At 38.1% G+C, this 21,497-nt stretch overlaps 1 protein-coding gene across 2 annotated transcripts; it reads right to left on the bottom strand.

The window, feature by feature from the left end:
• Positions 1-321: 321 nt before the first annotated feature.
• Positions 322-21,494, bottom strand: SMC2 (structural maintenance of chromosomes 2). Of its 2 annotated transcripts, none has more exons than XM_010401323.3 (25): positions 21,403-21,494; positions 20,576-20,817; positions 19,529-19,678; positions 18,816-18,938; positions 17,844-17,882; positions 17,564-17,674; positions 17,336-17,380; positions 16,590-16,823; positions 15,800-15,949; positions 14,909-15,142; positions 13,898-14,057; positions 11,872-11,989; positions 11,052-11,190; positions 10,685-10,804; positions 10,141-10,345; positions 9,417-9,552; positions 8,305-8,429; positions 7,262-7,455; positions 6,828-6,971; positions 6,388-6,582; positions 5,628-5,828; positions 4,690-4,806; positions 3,259-3,419; positions 1,914-2,061; positions 322-1,001 (listed from the first exon to the last, which is right to left on the bottom strand). In XM_010401323.3, exons 2-25 carry the CDS (start codon positions 20,741-20,743, stop codon positions 837-839), a joined length of 3,582 nt encoding a protein of 1,193 aa, XP_010399625.2. In that variant the 5' UTR covers positions 20,744-20,817; positions 21,403-21,494; the 3' UTR covers positions 322-836. The 2 variants fall into 2 exon arrangements, with proteins under 2 accessions (XP_010399625.2, XP_010399626.2); XM_010401324.3 differs by having other exon boundaries at positions 20,576-20,781; positions 21,403-21,489.
• Positions 21,495-21,497: the final 3 nt, after the last annotated feature.

Here is a 21,497-nt window from a genome sequence, read left to right as displayed (position 1 = left end):
GTAAGCAGAGGAGAGCACACAAACACAAACCTCACAGATGCTGGCTGGCCACCAGGTGGCTGAAGCATCATCTGGCAAGAGAAATGCTGTCTGTATACCCACTGTACACAGACCAGGCATAGGTCCTGTGCTGTGGTGAGCAGAGACCTGCTCTGCAGTGCTGTGACAAAGCTGGGTTTCTGTGGTTTGGGTATGAGCCCCACAGACATGTCATTTCTGGCCAGTGAAAGCAGCAGGATACATTCCAGTAAGTTCAAAATTGAGAAAGGGTTTAATTCTGAGTAGGCGCTATTCAGTGAAAAATAACAAGCACACACATCAGCAGGTTATGTACTTATATTTAATAGCAACAAGTCAGGAAATTGTAAAAATAGCTTGGAAGTTAGTTGTTGATGATTGCTTTGCTCCTTAATAAAAAACTACATACCAACAACAATTGGTATGACACTTTTCTCTGGGATTTGACAACAGGCAAGGAACATTGTTACTACACTTTACAACAGGTCTTCTGAATGCTGTAGAACACTGGTAGCTGAATCAGATTTTCCTCATTAATTAAAAAGCTTTGTAAACTTAAAGCTACTACTTATATACATTTATATGTAAATGCTTATGGATTTACAGGCATTACAGCACACCAAGAGGATTGAAATTGTCCAGCTTACTTAATAGAACAGACTTTTTCCTATGCATTTCAGTTCTTAATAAGATGCAGATATGAACTAATAGCTAAAACATTAAAAGACATTTTAAAAAATTTAAAAAGCAACAGGGAACACTTAAGAAGGTGCTACTGCACATCAAGGACCACTGCTTCCCAGCTCTGCAGGTCCTCTTCACTCTTTTGTATGTTTTTTCTCAGCTTTCTTGTGGGCAGGCTCTTTTTTCCTGTTTTGAATCTGAGTGTATCTTGTAATGGTGGATATACCATCCACAAACCTGGTCTTGTAGAGGACATTTGCATTGTTGAACATTCCATCCTTCAGGGACACCACAATAAACTAAAACAAACCAGAAACACTTAAATGTTGCTACCCAAATAAAGACTTTAAACAACACTAGAAAAGGCTTCCAAAGAGGGGACTTCTTTTCCTTCATTTGGCTAATACCTCAGTAATAATTCTTAAAATACTCTAACTAAGGCCCAAGAGAATGTGCTACACGGGTCAACGTACACCCAAACGCCACACTGTTTCTGCAGCTAATGACACTTCTGTCCATATCCCAGCACCTGGCCTGGGATACAGCCCACAATGCAGGATCCCTGTTCATGGTGGAAGGAAACACTGGGAAAAAACAGTGCCACTAATTATGAAAGAATGCGGGATCTTAGCTAGTCAAAAGACACTACTCCATTTTACAATACTGGTAACAAATGTTCCCCTTCTCACTCTCATAATTTGGAATGGTCATGTCCTATTTGTCTCCATCAAATAGAGACAGGTACTGCCTTTTTTTCATGTACAGGTCACAATGATACAGAGATTCTTTCCAGTAGTGCCTGACATTTCAATAGGGTCAACATGGAATATTTTTAACCTCAGGTTAAAGAACTCTAGGAAAAAAGAATTCAGGATGTTGTCATGCCTGAAATTGAGCATACCACAGATACTCCTCCCTATTGCTCCCTTTTAACCAGTGCAGCAACAACATTTAAGTTTCACCATTGTCCTATCATCAGTCTAGCTTTCAATTGAAGTAACTCAGAAATATAACACACATCCCTAGAATAAAAGACGTAAACAGCTCAGAGTCCTCAGTGCCATACTGCCTTTGGAAATAACAGATGGATCTCTGAGCAATCTGGTCTGGTGGAAGGTGTCTCTGCCCATGGCAGGGAATTGAACTGGGTGATTTTTAAGGTTTCATCCAACCCAAACCCTTTTATTACCTCAATAATTTCAAGATCATACCTGGGAGTGTCTGAAATGAGTTTGAAGCATCTGCCCAATATTCTGGGTATGAGAGAGATCAAGGGCTGCATCCACTTCATCCAAGATGTAAACTGGGGCAGGCCTGAAGAGGAGCATGGCTAATATCAAGGATAAGGCCACCAACGATCTAGTATGGAGACAAGAAAGTTATGATTTAGTCTCATCTGAAAGGCTTTGGCTTTTGAAAGCAATTGTTTGATAGGCAACAAAGGTGGTAAAGGGTCTGGAGCACAAGTCTGATGAGGGGCAGGTGCTGGGGTTGTTTAGCCTGGACAGAAGGAGGGACATTATTGCTCTCTACAACTAGCTGAAAGGAGGGTGTAGCCAGGTAGAGGTTGGCCTCTTCTCCCAGGTAACAAGAGACAGGACAAGAGGAAATGGCCTCAAGTTATGCCAGTGTAGCTTTAGATGGGATATTAGCAAAAATTTCTTCACTGAAATGGTTATCAAGCATGGAATGGGTTGCCCACAGAAGTGGTTGAGTCAGCACCCATGGAGGGATTTAGAAGACATGTAGATGTGGGGCTTAGCAACATGGTTTAAGGGTGGACCTGGCACTGTTAAGTTTATGGCTGGACTCGAACTTAAGAGAGCTTTTCCAGCCTAAACAATTCTATGATTCTAAAATGCTCTCTCAAAAGCACATTACTGCTATGATTCTGAAGAAATGGAATCACAGCTTCCCATTTCAAAATGTGAAGTCTTCTGTCAGAAACAGCAAATATTACTTCTTATTGAAAGACCAAATTAGTTGGGTGATGATATTTAAAATTATGCTCTTGCTCTATTTTCAATTCTGAGTTGTGCAATGATGTTTTTCAATGGCTGGTTCTTGAAGTATTCTGTCCTTAGAAAGTTCTGTATCTCTGTCTCACCTCTTCCCAAATTCTGTTTCTGCTTTTCAGTTTGTTAAGGTTTTTTTCCTTAGAAGTTGCAAACAAGCACACGCTCTACACAGTAGACACTGGAGAAGAAAACTGTTGCCATGGAACTACTTTAATACTGGGAAATACTTGTCTATATAGATTTTTGTGGTTACAACTCAAGGAGAGGACCATTTAATTCAACATTATGTCTACAGTTAAAGGTGGTTTTCTCACCAATTCATTTTTTTTGCCACTTCTGTGTGGAGTAAAATCTAAATAAAGCATTGTTCTAAGTCAGAATGCATTAATAGTGCTTCCAATATTGAGTCCATTTGGAAGAAGGCAGAGTCCCTGACTTGACAAGGAAAAGATTAATTGTTTGCTTTTCAGAACTTTAATTAGTTAAGACATATCAACTACATAAACAATGACAATGGAAAACAAATGAATTCACCAACCTTTGTCCTCCACTAAGTTCTGTTAAGTTTTCCTTCCATGTGTTTCCTAAGGCAACTCTGAACTCCATACCAACCAAGACATTGTTAGCTTTAGAGGCTGCCAGCATAGCTCTGGCTCCAGGTAGGAGTGTTGAGAAAATGGAACCAAAGTCTTCATTCACCTGGAAGTCAGACCACAAAAGATGTATGAATGTGCTTTGGATCAAGAGCACAAAGAGTGGAAAACTTAGTGGCGAGCAGCACGACACTCAAGACATCTTGCACAGTTCAACACCATGACTTCCATGTGACACACAAGGACAGTGAGAAACCAGCAGCTTTTATTTTTCTGTACTGAAGAGAGAAGCAACACCAAAGGATATATGACACCTCATACAAAGCATTTTAGAAGGATCAAATGAAAGTTGTATTGGAAGGCTTCTTTATGCTATCAGCCAGGGAAACGGGTATGCCCTCAGATTTATTAACTGGTGAATTGTGATTTCTCCTAATTAATGGACTACTAAAAGTACAAAGCACCATGTACTTGATACACGTTGGCATCCTCCCCACTCTTTTTCTTCCCAGGTTTACTTAAGCAATGTCCAGGTATGGGTTGAGATGCAACTTTATAACTGCGGATTAAAATTTCCTAGGTTTAGGAATTTATCTGAAAACACACTTATTCCACCATGCGTGATGCTTTTGAATTACAGCTCACTAATTTCTGCCAAACATGATTTTTACAATGAAAAGGTACCATTTTGTCAGTGATATCCTAAGTACAGGCAGGATAATTAATAATTAAATGGATACTTCATTTATGTGCAATTTAATCTTTGTTAAAATCAATTTTCTCAAAGGCCAAAAAGTACAAGTTCTGCTGGTACAGCAGAAAAGAAAGTGTCAAAAGATTTCCATGTAAAAAGGGATAATTTTATATTTTTGTTATAATTCATTATATGAGACAACTGGTAAAAAGGCAGAGTGCCTAGGTAACAGAAACATAAATCAGACATTGCTCTACCCCAATATTATGTATCCTGACAGTAACAGGAGCAGTACCCCAGGTCCACAGCCCTGCACTGTAGAGGGCTACATAGAACCAGAAAATTTTGTCTCTGGTAAGATACTGGTTTAAGAAAAAGAAAATACCAAAAATATAACCTGACTGTATTTCAATATACCTTAACCTTCATGAAATTTTTGTGGGCACTAAAAGGGAATGGGAAAGTAGTTTTGCAGGTTTAACTGGACCTTTACAATTCTCAGAGAATTCATGTCTTATTCTCAAAAGTGGGAATATACAGGAGAGATAAAGTGGTTATTTTTAAACATAGGTCAGGGATATTAGTTCTGAAAACAGAAGGTTTTTTTTAAATATGCAAAACAGTAATCTAAGATAAATCTGATCTTCTACTAAAACATGAAGATAAATTTCAAGTGTCATACCTTCTTCCAAGCAATATCTAAAGCTGCTTTTTTCTTCTGGTCAAGCTCTTCAATAACTGCAAGAATTTTTGTCTTGTCATTCTCTACAATTCTTTTTTTCTTCGTTAAGTCATTGTACTGGTGCAATGAGAAGAAAAGATTGATTTCAATGAACTTTGTGCTCAAATGCATTTTGTGCTAATCTTACAGCTTCACTGTGTCATAGTGTAGCTATGAGATAGTCATTAACCACAAGATTAAAAGCCAGTGCATTCATTTAGCTGCATGAAGGACGTACATTTTGGGATTATTTGCTAATTAAAGCAACAGAATTTTCAAAAATCAGCAAAGAGGAAAGACAACACTGCTCTGAAAGTTGCACTTCCAAGTTAATCATGTTTCATTTGCTTTTCCGTAGAAGAAAGGATGCTTCTGCAGGCTGATAGGAGAAAACAGCACTAGAACAGTTGAAGGGTAAAAATCAGTGGGCAGTTTTGAGACAATACTGGAATAGCATGAAGATACAGATTAATTCAAGACAACCCTGCTACACCATCAAGCTGTCATGCTTGAAGATGAATATTATTTTGGTCTGCAACTTTTAATACAGTATATAGTTCTCAGATACTCTAATGGATGCCACAAAGCTTGCTAATGCTTCAACTTAGGATAGACTGGAGTAGGAAGGAATAAAGTAGTATTTTTCACCATCCAAAGTCAACATTATGAGTAACTTAGAAACCTGGTGTGCCAATGAAGGGTTCAAAGATGTAAGATTAGTATGAAACAACCAGCAAAAGATTTCCTGCTATCTCATGAAGGTTTAGTTTCATTTTTGGTGTACTGAGAAATAGAGCATATGAAAACATAAAGCTACATTATATATATATCTGTATATATTGTATATACCATATGACCCACTTGCCCAATCTTTACAGGCTAAAGCACAGAATGCTTACCCTCTCCTCTACGTCAGAAAGCATGTTCATAGCTCTCGTGTTCACATTCCTTTCCAACCTCTCTTTATGCTCCTGCAATTTCTGCAGCTTCTGACTTGCTTCTTTAGGATTGCTACTTTTGAAATCATAGCGTGTGTTTGGCTGGCCAAAGTGTGCTTTATCTGAAGCTATCCACTGGTGTTCTTTCAGCATTTTGGCCACCTGGAAACAAAAAGATATATTGAGGCTTTTTCCTCACACTTCTCAAATGTGAACTAAAATTTAAAGAAAAAAACAAACCAGGAAAAGCCTCACACCTACATTCTGAGATTACCAGATTAATTCTTCTACCCCAATGCAGCACAGGTACATATCTTTACAATGCTTTGTGTGCTTTCCTTGACTGTGGGCGAACCAAGAATTTAAGGTAGCTTTCACATATATCTCATTTACTTACTTGAAACTCTATTTTTCTACATCTGAACTATACCAATGTCACTGCATCTTAGAATTACCTTCTTTTAGTTATCTAATTTGTCCATACAGTCGGAGTGTTCTTACCGATCACTTTCTCCTGTGATCTACCCTCTGTTACTCCATACAGATAAGCTCTTTTACAATGTACAATTTCCACTCCCTCTTCCTCAGATAAAACTTTTCACATTTGAGAGCTGCAAATATAACAGTGCTTAGGGGAAAAAGGGCTCTTTCCTTTGCCTGTGGCAAGGGAAATAACCATTCTTCGTCACAAGATACGAAGAAAAGCACACTTTTGAAATACCTTGGCAGCAGCATCAGCAGCGTCTTGTTGACATTTGGTGATGCTGTGTTCTAATTCTTTAACCTTAAGCTGTAATTCATTTTTTTTTTCTCTGTATTTTACCATCTCTGCAGATTTGTCTTTAATTGCATTATCATGTAATGCAATTACTTCCTTTTGCTTGGCAAGCTCCTTCTGTGATGTCTCTACAGATTCCTGAAAAAGCAAATCAGCAGACATTTATTGGCCTCCTTTACAAAGCTGGCATTAGAACCTTATTAGAACCGACACAGCAAGGAGAAAAAATTCACATGTGAAATTTTGAAGCAAAAAAGTAACTACCTCAGCTAAATGATTGTGGTAAGCAAGTCAGAGAAAAAAACGCACATTATAATGTGAGGTTCAGAGGATCACACACAGTAACATCAAAACGGATAATGAAACACAGTATTCACTTTTACCTCTGTCTTAGCCACTTCAGCCAGCATAGCATCAACTTGCTCCTGGTAGGATTTGATTGCTTCCTCTGCAGCTGCTATCTGTTGTTTATAGGAGGCCTGTTCTTGTCTCAGCTCTTCAAGTTCCAGAACTAAAGCTTTGACTTCCTAGAGAGATGTTTTCCAATTTATTAGTTATATTTAAATGGAAAGAATTAAGATTCGGTTTGATGCAGTAAATGCTGTAGAAGATTAACAGTACCCGTTCTTGAGCAAGGGTGCAATCTCACAAAAACAAAGAAACAGAAAAAACCTCAGACAGTGCCTATGTCAGTGACTATACAGTAATACATTAAGCCCAAAAACTGAGAGCATCAAAACCTCAGGAGAATCAAACTTCCTGATTTTTGCAGCCACTTTTAACACTGAGAAAACTGCCAACAGAGGTGAAGTTTTACCTGCTGCATATCTTTTATTTTTTTGCTTGAAGCATCTGCCTTTTTCTTGGCATCATTTAGCTTCTGCTCCGCATTTTTTCGTTCTTTTAGATATTCCGCTTCTGCATTTTTAATTTTATTCTCTAATTCCTTGTATTTTTCTTCTGCTTTCTTTTTGCTCTCTTCCGTTTTGTTTAATGTCTCTTCACACTCCACTGAATCAAGAAGTAGAATACTGAGATGGGGCACTGTTGTCATCTTTAAACTTACATCTTAAACACCAACTAACTCTCTCTTTGCCTCCAATTGAAAAAAAGTGGTTGAACACTCAGTAATTGCTGAAGCCAGATACTTTAATGATTACTCTAAGACACTGTGCCATTGCTACCAATGATTGGTAGGGACCAAAGAGACAACCAGCCATTATGGAAATATGACCTTTTTTTTGACAGAGGGAAAAATATGGCAAGTCTCAGGATCAGTAAGTAATTAATCAGATGGCTACCTAACAAGATATCACCTCATCCCTAGAATACTATGCCTAGATATGTATCACGTCTGTGATTTTTTTTTTAAGATATTTTACTTGTTGCTGCATTTTGGGCATTTTTGTCTTTCCTTAGCTATATGAAACACAACTTCTTTTCAATGCTTTCTTGTCATGAAAACTACATTACTAACCTTAAATATCTACAGAACAGATGGCTTGAAAAAAATCAAGGATTACGGAAATATGGGATTAAATCCATTTTTAAACTTCCGTGCAAAGACACATTTTCCTTTATTATAAAGTATTAATTATTTTTAAATGGAATATAACATTTATATAGGTTATATAGGAGTATAACCTTTACAGTAAGAGAATGACCAACTGTAAGCGAATCACCTCTATGCAAGTATACTATGATTCTGCATTTGTTACATGTTCCAAAATATAAAGCTAGTGTTTCCAAAGTGAAAAGTATTTCTTTCTTAAATAAAGATTCTGTTACTCAAACAGCCTGATATCCATCTCATTCTCAGCAATTAGTTTTCAGTTAAAAGAGTAAGAACACATTTGTCACCAATGGTTTTCTTCAGGGCAAGCAGCTCTTCCTCTTGTTTGTGGTAAGCACTTTGATCAAGCTGCTGCTTCAACAGCTCTGCTCCCTCAGACGTCATCTCCCATTGCTGCTTCAGATACTGGTACCTTTGGAGAGAGTAGTGACACACACTGCTATATGGAAGGGTACCCAGCATCTCACTTTCAAAGCTGAAGTAAGTAGCTAAATACCTGTATTCCATTTCTTATGTGAGATACAGTGATGACTGTAGGGCAAATAAGCTCAAATGAATGAAAATCTGATAGAATTGCTTTGATAATAATTGTGAGGTTTGTAGGCATGTAAATTATTATATATGTAGCTCCTGCCATTTAGCCCTGATCTGCCACATTAAAAACAAACGTAACACATGGAATTTGGCAACAATTTAGAGATCACCTTCTTTTTCCAACCAGCAGTATGACAGATGTTAAGCTGAAGAATTAAAGAAAAGATATCTAAAAGCAAAAGTTCCTTCCTCCTCTTGGCTATATTTCTGGAAGTCTACTGCAGCTCAAAACAACTTGAAAAAATGAATCCAGCTGGTAGATAGCCTGTTATGCAACACTACCTCCTTATGGCATTTTTGCAGAACTGACTGAACATATTTTTCTATTTCATCTTTTAATACGGTATTCAGTAATTGAGTAGCTGAAAATCAAATAAACTTAAAATTATTTAAGTCCTTACAGCAGTATCACTCAGATACTCGTTTTTATGATCTTTTTATTTTCTTGCAAGAAAAATAAGACTGACCACAAATTGGAATTCTGTACAGATGTTAAAGATACGTCTGGAACAGACCCATTCTCCAACAGACTTCATGAAACTTCAACCAATTTAAAGCAGACATCAATATGTACCCTTTTTTTTCCTGTATTATCCAAAACAAAGGTTTTTTTGGTGTTACCTAAAAACTGAATGTGCTTTTTGATTGAACTTACCAATCATATTGGGAGGAGAGGGAGGAAGGGAATTATCTTCTGCATATTACACTTGCAAAAGGCCCTATGGCCTCTCAAAACAACTCGTTATATTAAATTTACTAAGTCACATTAAGAGAGATTATACACATTTTATAGTGGAAACCTTACTTATCAGCAACCGTCATCAAGCTTGCCAACTCCTTCTCTACAGCTGCAAGTTCAGATTCCTTCTTCTTGAGTTCTATTTCAACATCTTTCATTTCTTGGAATTTAGACAATATTGGTGCAGCTTGTGAGGATGCACCTGTTAAATGAAAAAAAATAAAAACCCAGGCTAATTGGAATTAGACCAGTGGATTCACCATTGGTAATTGCAAATTCTAAACATATTATTAATGACTCGGGTTGATGATTTATTTTAGTTGAGAAACAGATAAGGCAGGTAGGCTAAAGTCAGAGTTCTCAGTGGACAAAGACTACCTTCTCTCTTACAGAACTTAGTTCTGCAGGCTTTGAACACTACACATGCATGTCTTGAGCAAACAACTAACTTTTCAGAATTTATGAAATTATTGCAAATCAATGATGAATTACTTCAAAAAGTGCTCAAATTCCAAGCACTTCTGCTTCCAACAGGATTATACAGTCAAATAAGATTTAAGTATTTAAAAATCTAAATTACTTTATGCAAAGTTTGTCATTAATTTTTTCTTAAACTAATTAATACTATTTCAGCTGAAGACAATTTTAGCTCAAACAGATTATTCCCGGTATGTGTCTAAACAAAAAGGTCACTGTTCATTTTTATAAAAAGTATGCAAGAGCCCTAAACACATCAACAGACACACAACATTGTTGTTAGTATTATTATATGAGTAGAACCAGCAATTGCCTCCATGCAGAGTTCCCTGGGGATCAAACACATCTCCATCAAGAGTAACACTTCTCGTCATTATCCTTTTGTCAAAAGTCACTTTCTTAGCATTATCCATATTGTTGCAGACCAGTGTTGTTCCAAAGACATATTCCATTGCTTTCTGCAGTTCAGATTCATATACAATTAGGGAAACGGCTAAATGCAAGTTAGCACGGCCAGCCTAGAAATCAAATGAAATGCAATTAATATACCTTAACTTATAAGAAGTTTCAAATCTTTCAGATCCTTTCAATCAGTGATTTCTGTCTTTTGTTGATAAAATCTCTTTCTAAAAGTATCATTACATTTTAAAACTATTTCAGTTATAAGTGGAATAATTAATACCCACTTAAACCTCATGTAACTGAAAGGATACAAAGGAAAACAAAATCAATATACCCTCAAACCTTGTAGAAATTCATATTAGTAAAACCATTAAGAATCCCAAGTTTTTAGTACAGAAATAAATTGAAAATGGGACAGAAGAAATAAAGTGTAAAGAGTGTATTTTTTTACATACCAAGCTTTGGGCCAACTTGACCGTGTCTTCTTGAACACACCTGGCTGAAATTTTGTTCAATGGAATGATGGTGCATCGATGCTGTAGTTCACCCTTTTCTAAAAGCTTTTTGCCAGTAACCTCAAATGAAAAATAGTTACAAAGCACACCTGAGTACACAAGGGGTTTTGTAAAGTGAGACAATAGGGCACTGGAAGAAGAACACACTGCTGCCACCAACTATGCAAGACTTCCTTGACCCAATTTAAACATGTACATGTGTCCAAACCCCTCTCAAGCACTCAGTAACAAGGCACATGCTTGCCAACCCCAAATCATACAATCACATCTCAAAATTCAGAGTTCTGTACTAAAGCAATAAACTTACCTCTGTGTCCACAATAATGTTGTAGAGTTTCCCTCCAGCCACTGCTTCCAGGGCTTTGGCATTGGATGGATCTTTCACAGTGAAAAGAGATGCAACAGGGCCTTTCACATGGTTTAGATTCCAATCTTTTTCTGGATGTCTTAAAATAAATATAAATTATGACAATGAATCATGTTTGGTTTTCTCCCACACATCTTAAAAAAATTTATATTTAAAACTCATTATGCTTATTATTCTGGTATAAGCAATTCTAAATTCTATCAGAAAGAGAACCCCACGCAAAAAATGGTTAAATTGAATACTTCACAGCAAAAGACTTGCCAATAAAGAGTCAGTTATATAGTCATTAAAATAATGTAATTCCTGATTTATTCACCCAATGTTCAATTGATTTTTCCAATGGGTTCTGTTATTACCACAGCTATAAGAATATGTTCAGCCTGTAACACAAACAGTTAAACCTGGGGGTATAGATACTTGACTGGAGTTGACCTCCAAAAAGCAAGTCTACTTGTCACAGGCAGGAAACAATGATTACACATTTTTGCAGTTTAGACCTTTGGATTCTATGGCTTTAGATACTGAAGTTATGACTTGAAAATGCCATCAGACAAAACTTAAATTCTAGTGACTTTGATAAGACTGTAACATTTCCTGACTTTCCCCCCCACCTTCCCCCTTCACTTTGCAGCACAGGTAAGACAGTCATTATTGACTGGCACTAAAAGGAAAGCAAGAGCTAAGACATTGGTGGAATTATCTGGTAAAAGGCCCCCAAAAGCCGTTTCAAACCTCTTTCAAGATCATGCTGAGATCTTACTTGTATGTAAAATGTAGATAAGGAAACTTTGCCATTAAACTTTCGCTCAGTTCTCTCAGCCGACTGATATCAGAAATCAATGCCTTCTTTTTTGCTAGGAGGGCTTCTCCTTTCTCTTCTTCGGAGTTGAACAAAAGTAGTAGACATATAACCAGAGCAGAGAAATCCGTTAGCTTAAAAATTGGTATTCTACACTGTTTATCTACATATACGTAGAGAATACTTACTTAGAAGACTTCCTAAAATTCTTTGTAAATTTTCAGACTAAAAAAATTCATACCATCATGACACCAAACATGCAAAGAAAAAGTTCAAAGTGTCATATTCTTCCCTAAAGGTTACTTGGAATTTCAAGTGTTTTGTGTAGTGTCTGAAACAAATGTTACCTGGCATGAGAAACAAACTCTAAGAAGTGTTTTAGGTACAGAAAACCAGTAAGCAATAGGGATGTTGGTCCCTTTTCCCATTAAATTTTACCTGGAATTTAATTGTGCCATCAAACTTCAAAACATTTGGCCCAAACAAAGTTTATAAAATCAAATTATTTTAAGCTGCTTTCTGTGGAAGTTTAAGAGTTTGTGGAGCCTAGATCAGGGAAATTTCTTTATGAGTGAAAGCAGCATACTTGGTTTTTCACATCCCTCCTGCACTGGGGTCTGGGTGAGATGGAGTTAACATCCCCCACAGCAGCCCTCATAGTGCTGTTCTTTGTGTTTCTACTAGAAAGGCATAGATGTAACACAGTTTTGGCTACTGCTAAGCATGCTGGGACAGCATCAAGGGTGTCCCTCCAGCTCCTCTTCCAAAAGCCAGTAGGCTGTGGGTGGGCAATAGAGTGGGAGGGGACATAGCCAGGATATGGGGTCCAAGGGATATTCCATACTATTATGAAGGTGTACTCATTAGTAAAAGCTATGGGAAAGGACGAGAGGAGGGAGCATCCATTATTAAGGCCTTTGTCTTCCAAAACAGCCTTTAGGCATACACTGAGGTCCTACTTCACAGGAAGGAGTTGAACATTGCCTCCTAATTCCTGATGGGAAACAGAGCATAATTTTTTTTGTTTTCCTTTGCTTCTGCATCCTCCAGCCAGCTCCAAGACAGACCTGCCACTGGTCAAGGCCAAGACCATCATTGATGGTGGTGAAGCCTCTGGGATAACATATTACAGAAGGGGAAATAAAAAGCCAAACCTATCTACAGTGGCCAGAAAGATGAGTGACAATATGTGAGAGGAACAGCCCTGAAGACACCAAGGCCAGTGAAGGAGAGGCAGGAGGTGCTCCAGGCACTGGAGTCGAGATTCCCCTGCAGTCCATGGTGCAGACCATGGTGAGGTAGGTGTGCCCTGCAACCCACAGAAGTATACAGTGTAGTAGATATCCACCTGCAGCCTGTGGAAGCCCAGACTGGAGCAGGGTCCTGTCAGAACCTTTAGACCCATGGACAGAGGAGCAGGTTTGCTGGCAGGATGTGTGACCCCCCACAGGGGACCCACACTGGAGTAGCCTGTTCCTGAGGGACTGCACCCCATGCTGGAGCAGTTTGTGAAGAACTGCAGGCCATGAGAAGGATTCACATTGGAGAAGTCCATGAAGGACTGCTTCCCTTGGGAGGAGCCCCATGGTGGAGCAGGGGAAGGGTGCAAGTCCTGCCCCTGAGGAGGAAGGAGTGGCAGAGACAACATGTGAGGAACTGACTGCAGACCCCATTCCCTGTTCCCTGGCACTACTCACAGAGAGGAGGTACAGAAGATCAGGAACGAAATAGAGCCTGGGAAATTACATTAAATTGATTTCCCCAAGTTATGTCTATTTTGCCTATGGCAGTAATTGCCAAGTGATCTCTCCCTGTCCTTGTCTCAACACACGAGCTTTTGCCATGTATGGTCTCCTCTGTCTAGTTGAGAAGGGGTGTGGTAGAATGGCTTTGGTGGACACCTGGCATCCAGTCAGGGTCAACTCATGATACTTTTATACTCCTTTGTATACTGCCCCAACATTACGCATCAGAAGTCTGTACAGACCTGAATAGTTCAGCTCCTTTATTTTGTTCTCTAGGCTTATTTTCATTTTTTCAACATCTTCCAATGCTTTTCGGTATTTATTGTAGCCTTCGTCCACCTTTTTAACTTCATCTTCTTTTGTCTTTAATTCTTTTTGTGCATAATTCAACTTCATTTGAGCCTGTAAGGAGCAAGCAAATATGGAACCAGAGCTTCAAAGACAGTCTTGCAGGTGCAAATTTAGAACACTTGCACTATCAAGCTGCCCATGTAATTTATAAAATTTTCCACTAGTTGCAGATATGACAAAAAGCAGCCTTGGCTTTTGAAAATAATGGCACAGGTCATCTGGAAACAAAAACATAGATCTTGTATTTAACGATGGTAACATATTAGAACATGAACAGAGTCTGAGAAGAAACAAAGTAAAATAAGGTGGGATACAGCTACTGTTTTACTTAATGGAGACGAATTTCTCCTTAAGTGAGACAAGGAAAAGTGAACTTTGAAAATTTAAACCCCACTATCAGAGTCACCCCAGCAGAGGTTTTCTATCTTAAGACAAAACAAGTGTCATCTCTTTCAGTTGTGTGATGAGCATACAATTTAACTAAGGAGAAAACAGCTTCTTCTAAACTCTCCATTTCACAGTCTCAGGCATCTTTATTTTGATTCCATTAAGTTTTACTGTAGAAATCTCTTAGTTTGATTGTGTATCACGGACAACAGTCTTAATTTTTTCCTATTCAGTACTTCTGATCATTTGAGTACAGTGAGTCCTTCTTTGTATCTCAAATGCCACTTGCTAATACTTCCTCACAGCAATGCTAAAGCATTTTTCTGTGCAAGGATATTTTGTTTGTATTTTATCAAAAAGTTAGCTTAATGCGTATGCCAAAATGTAAAATATCTTGCACAGATATTCTGCACCTCTTTTCATTGATCTTTCAAGCATGTGTTTGTCAACTGGTTTTCAGACAATTTTCAAAAGCATGAAGGCAGGTCTGAGACAGGCTGAGCTTTTCTCCTTACCTGTTTAGCCTCTGTTACTGCTTTGCCAATTTCATTTTTGCAGATCATCATCTGTCCTGAAAGAGTAGCTTCTTCACCATCCTTATTGCTGGACAGGCCAGCAGACACAGCATTAAAATGCTGTTGCGCTGCGGCTAAAGCACGTGCATCTTTTTCACATTCTTCTTCTGAACTGTTTAGTTTTTTCTCTAAATTCTTTACCTCATTCTCCTTTGACACTAATGCTTTAGAATCCTTCAGCAAAACAAAGAACAAAAAAATAAATAAAAAACCTAAAAGGGAACCTGAGTCCATTACCTCGAAATTCATTTTGTTTAGGTGAGGAGCAACAAGTAGTTTCATCAACTACATTTCTATGACCCTTTGTCAGATTTTGTGATCTTGCAACATGTCTTTGCATGTTTTCAAATGTGTTACTTGCCCCTGAGCGTACTGAATATCTACAGACAGATGAAATACAGGAAGCGGTAACAACTGCCCAAGAACTAGGAGAATTATCTCTCTCTTCCCAATAATTAAAAAGCGATCCTCTTGCATAAAAAATACCGTCAAAAATATTCAAGGCAGAGATTTGTCATTTAATTTTAAGAGTAACATACGTCCAGAAAGCATAATAGTTTGAAGCTATAGGGATCTCTGCTGAGCTTAACAGAAAATTTGGAACCATGAAGAATTGCACTTTATTTGTATTTACATCATGTGTGTTTCTAAAGGGAACCTACTACCTATGCCATACAAATTAAACAGTGCCCTTAACATTTGTCTCTGCTTTCCTGATGTAATTCTTGCCAATCATAGGATTCTTCATACCGTAACAGGAAAGAAAAACCAGCTGTTCCCACAATCTGAATTAATTTAGTATGTAAAGAAAATTATATACAAATATCTTACCTTCTGCATACGTGTTACCAGTTCCTTGTACTTAACCTCTTCACTTTTTAAGTTTTGCTTCTTGAGATCAAGAGCACTTTGTGCTTTTGTATTAACTCTTTGATTTTCTGAAAGAGCAGCCTCCAGTGCACGAAGTCTACCACCTACTTCCTACAATCAGTAATGAAGGCATTTTATTTTAGCCTCTGAAATCAATACAGTATTTGTAATATTTCATCTTCTGTTCACAGCTTTATATAGAAGAAAATCTGACCAAGCAGGCAGTAGTCTCCAACACAAACAGGTCAGAACATCTCTTCCCTCTGTAATACAACCTAACTTGAAGCTACTATTGAAGAGCCACATCATTCCATAAGATGGGACACTGTGGATTTAGACATCCAAAGACTCTATGGGCCATTCAGTAGCTAGTTAAATTTATTGCCCCCAAAATTGAAGTCAATATTGTTTACTGTCAAACAAAAGCTTGCTTACTTTTCTCTTCTTTTGAGACATCAACAAAAAGGGAGAAAAAAGTCTCTGGCAAAACTTACCATTGAATGCACAGAGTGGAAACCTGAGGGCAAACAGTTTTTATGCTTCAGTTATTTTTCATTTGCATTTCAGGCAAAAAAAACCACCCTTTAAATGGATGTCTTCTAGACAATGGCCAAAACCAACAATGAACAACACATAATCTAAACAACCCACCAGAAGAAGAAAAGGGGATACTATCTGTAAAAATAATTCCCATGTCTTAAAATTCTTTGTATTTAGGTATTCAGATGAGCACAAGTCTGTTTTTACTTACCTTATCCTTTTCCTTTTCCATCTCTGCTATGTCTTCATTAAGTTGTTTTACCTTCTGTTCAATTTCAGCCATGGATTCCTGAAACTTCTGTACATCAGACCGCATTTCCTTTAACATGTCAACGGAGGACATCTTTGTTTCTTCAGCCACAGCAAACTGATAAGCTACACAAAAGCGGCTTACATGTTCTATTTCTCGTAGTATTTTCTGGTATTCTAGATAGGATGCTCGTTCCTGAACAGACAAAAATAAAATTAAGAAAATAAACCTCAAAAATTTGATGGAAAAACAGTGCTACATTAGACTACTATAGAAATCTTCTAAGCACCTCTAAACATCGGTATTTGAAAGTAAGAGGAAGGATCCTCCACGTTATTTAGTATACTTGGTATTAAACATTGCAGGCCTGCTCAGAAAAATCTCAGATAAATCAATACTCATATAATTGATTGCACACCAGAAATACCGCTTGACTTAGTTTTTTAAGAACTAAGACGCTTTTAAACATATTTTTATTTTGTTCTCTTGTTTTCTTCCTTCTTCCTGCATCTCTAGAATTTCCTGGAGGTCCAAAATGTCACAGTCTCTGTACATGGAAAGATGATAAAATTTCGCTCTCTTATAAGATTCTACAGAGCTTGAAAACATGAGATTGTTTTAGCCGAAACATACTGGTGCAGGGTAGTTGAAAATATTTTTTCAGTACTTGAAGGGCCTACCTTACCACCCTTCTAATTTTTCCATACCTCTTTCAGTTTCTGTAAAGTTGGACTGATCTCCTCATTTAAGACCTGAAACACATAGCAGAACATTTATATTCTGATTTTACCGAACCCTAAACTTTAAACATGTCTATGCATGTCTAGTTCCACATGCAGAAAAGAAACATTCTACAAGTCAAAATCCACATTAAACTAGTTGCTCGGTTATCTTTAACAAATATGAATGAAAGTGTATTTTTCAACATGTAGTACCATTTGAATGTTTTCCAGTTTGGATTCCTTCTTCTCTATGGTTTTCTGGACAGCTATTTTCTTGCATTCATACATCCTAGTACCAGCTGCTTCTTCAATCATAGCTAAAATCTAAAATGAAACAATGCAAAAAACTTTGATGCTTCCTCGTATGCTAGATTGGTTCAACTCAGTTGAACATCTCATCTCCCTCCAACACCTTTATTTTTGTTATCCCTCTCCCAACATTCAAATCAGTTCAGTAAAACTTCAGACAAAAAAACTCCCACAACTTTCTTACCTCTGGTGGCTTCATATTTAGAACTTTGGTAATTTGTCCCTGGTGACAGAAAGATAAAATAAGAACAGTGGTTGAGTACTATGCAGTAGTAAAAAGAAAAACCAAAACCCCAAACCCCCACTCACTTTTATACATTGTATTATAAGTTCAAGCACTTTTTAAATTTTTTTGCTACAAGAATAAACTAGTTTACTAAATAGTGTTGCTCTTCAAAGTTCAAATATGTCACTCTTTCAGGTAGCATGAAATGGGCCATTGAAATGGCCCTTACATCGTATCTTAGGCTCAATCTCCACAGTACTGATTACTCCTTAAGGGAGTAATACAAATATATATTCTAGAGTCTTACTGGGTTGCTGATGTTAAATAAGCTCCTAATCATAAACCAGCTTTTTTGGTGATGTAGCTCATATGTAATAGGGAGAAACAGAATATATACAAAACTGTCCCCATATTTGCCTTCCTCCTGGGACAGTTACATTCGAAACAATAAATTCTGTTCTGTTTTATTATTCCTTGCAAATATTTCAAGGATTTGCCTAGTCCTTAACAGAGCCTTCTCAATTTATCAGCCTTCTTTGGATAATTGTGACTTAAGAAGGTACATATCTCAGCTTCATTCAAAATACTGTCTAACAGGGAACATAAAGACTAGGAAATAAAATCTGTCATTTTAGCATAATAATAAAAGCAATACCTATCTCTTAAGCAGAAAAAAAATAGAAAATAAGATGGGCACATGTTTTAGAAAAGTTTGGTAACATGAGGGCCACACAAGGTCTTGTGCTACAAGATGTGTTTTAGAGCCAAACTATGCTGGACTGGAAACATTAACTACTTACCAGACGCCTTGTTTTTATTTGGTAAGATGCTACTCTAATTAGGAAATTAAGTGTTCTTCCGCTATCTCACCTGCCTTAAATTTAGTGCAAGTCCTACTCTTTCTGGATTTTATAAAGATGCACACAATACCTGCATAATAAGGAAGTAAGGATTATTGACATTGAGTCCAACAGAACAGAAGAGATCCTGCACACGGCTGTTGGCAGCATTAACACCATTGATAAGATACTTATTTCTACCTCCAACAATAACCTGGAGAACAAAGACAAAAAAACCCACTTGGTGTTGTGAGACTATAAACTGTAATAAAGACTAAAAAATCCGAGAAAATCACATGTATTATATCTTTGCATACACATGTATGTGCATACTATGAAGAACATCAGAACACAACTTGTTTGACATTCAAAATATTTAACTAAAATATAAGAAAAATTAGTCATTGAGGACAATACTGACAAACTTTCCAAAAACTCTTCTTTAAAAAACCAACTGATTAAAAAAATCGAAAACCAGAACCCCAACATCTTCATCAGAAAAATAAAGGTTCCTTTGGAGACCAAATTTAACACACTGTTCAGATATTAAGAAGATATGAAAGCAGAAAAAACCACAAGATAGAAAATTATACCTTGCTTTATGAACATTTCTAGCTAGCACACTGGATCTACTCCTACAGTAGCTAACTAACTACACTGTGGGGGCAATGTAGAAGCCTTGCCTCTACTGCAGAAACTCAAGGACTTCAAAAATTACCCTTTTTTCCCTTGACCACTCTGTTGAGCATGGTAAAAATGTATATATATATAGGTTATTAAAAAATACAGATGTTAAAGACTCACCTGCCTAGTCACAGTGATCTCATCATTAGCTTCAAATCCCAGGGGACTTCGACTCTTGTCCGAATTATCAAAGTTAATAGATACGGTTGCCTTTGTAATTCCAGCTTGCCCATTCTTATAAACTAGGTCTTGCAAGTTGGAAGCTCGCACCTAAGTCCAGGGAACAGATATATACCTTTTTGAAAGTAATTAATTTCACATTTTCATTGTACTACTGTAGGTTCTGGAGAAATTAATGAAAAAAATGAAGGCCTAGCTGTATATTTAAGAATCCATGTGAACTGACACATGGGAGCTTCAAGGCACTATCACTGTAAAACCACTAGCCGTGTGTACCAGTCTAGTTTTAGTTATCCAGCTAATTGTTTCTGCATGGGGCTCCAGACAAACACTGCATACGTGTTTAAAAAAAGCCAGCCACCAGTAAATTTATTTAGCAGACATTTATTTTTCACAATGCAGTTCACAGGGAAATGATTCAGAAAGTGTTCCTTGGGGGTCTGCTGGCTTTGTCTAAAACTGTGGGGAGGTAGGGATGGGAAAGAAAGGAAATCAAAAAATCACCTTCAGACAGATTAAAACTGGTGTCAGAGCACACAGTTTTTTATGAGAATAAAGCAGATATATTATCTCTTAAATAGCAGGCATTGCATGAAAACCACTTTTTAAATTTTTTATGATGAACCAGATAGCCAGATTTCAAGACCCAATCAAGAACTGAAAACATTTATTACAAATAAGTAAATTAGTACCTTTAGATGGAAAAGACCTTCGGTTTGAAGTTACTTTTTAAGTGGTTATTTTTAGTCTATTGTTTTAAGCCACATACTTTTTATAACTGTGGTATAAGGATGAAGTTGTAACTCAACCTTAATGTAAGCATGAACAACAATGACAGAGACCCAGATTTATGCAACGAAATATCCAGATAGTAAAACTGTTTGTTTCAAAGAAGCACCACTTCAGGACTTCCGTGGGAGGTTACTCACTAGAGCAACATGAAATGTTGCTGGCAGAAGACCTTTCTTAAATGTCCCGTCTCTTTACCTGTGACAGATTGCTGATTCCCAGCACGAAACAAATGGAGTCCAAGACATTGGATTTGCCACTACCATTCAAGCCAGTAATGGCATTGAATAACGGGTCAAAGTCTTTAATTTCTGTCCTCTGAGCATAGGATTTAAAACCTTCAAGAACAATCGACTTGATGTACATCTTCTCAGTCTTCCTAAGGGACCAGGCAAAGTATTCCTCTGAGAAGCAGTAAGAAAGGTATTTGGATTGTAATCCTACATATTTCAGAGTAAAGAAGAAAGAATACGCCAATGAATCACACTGCCAAACAAACAACTAGACGTGTGAGAAAATCGAAAGAACGTATGTCTTTTACAACAAAAATATAATGCATTTATAAACAAAGAAGCCAAGTAGACGACAGATCCAGGCAGCATCCCAACAATAACCTGTACTTCAGCATTTCTAAGCGACGTGCCTTTACACAAAGCTTATCACGACACGTGGGTACAGCCTCATGGAAAACCACGGTTTGTCGCCAAGCGGGCCGCCAGCGAAGGCAAGAAAAGGCCCGGTGTTTCAGAACACCGCAGAGCCTGCCTTTCCCGCTTGCGGGAATGCTATACCCGTTAGGCCACACCGCCCGCGAGGGGCAAATCCCAGGTAAGCGGCAGCCTCAGCTGAGGCACCGCGAACAAGGGCTCATCACGGCCCCACCTCCGACCCTGCCGCCTTCATCGCGCTGCCCCCGCGGCCCTGCCAGTGACCCTGCTCCAGCGAGCCCTCCCTACCGGCTCTGATGCCAAATCGGCCGCGGCAGCCCCGCCTCCCTCCCCGGTCCCGGTGCCTTGCTCGCTCACCCCTGTCCGGTACCGCTCCCCGCCGTCGGCGCCCCGCTCGCCCAGCCCTGGCCGGCACCGCTCCCGCCGCCCGCCAGGATCGAATTTTGGCGCCA

Source organism: Corvus cornix, chromosome Z (assembly GCF_000738735.6).
Source record: "Corvus cornix cornix isolate S_Up_H32 chromosome Z, ASM73873v5, whole genome shotgun sequence".
NCBI lineage: Eukaryota > Metazoa > Chordata > Aves > Passeriformes > Corvidae > Corvus > Corvus cornix.
Note: the sequence above shows the minus strand (reverse complement) of the source record. Positions and strands in the feature narration are given on the sequence as shown.

Excerpts from the sequence above, each read along its gene's own strand:
- SMC2 (XM_010401323.3), bottom strand. The coding sequence starts at position 20,743 with ATGTACATCAAGTCGATTGTTCTTGAAGGTTTTAAATCCTATGCTCAG. Across the intron at positions 17,381-17,563 it reads AACTGGAAAACATTCAAATG|GTCTTAAATGAGGAGATCAG; the intron begins GTACTACATGTT and ends TATGTGTTTCAG. Across the intron at positions 15,143-15,799 it reads TGGTAACACGTATGCAGAAG|GATTCTAAAGCATTAGTGTC; the intron begins GTAAGATATTTG and ends GTTTTGCTGAAG.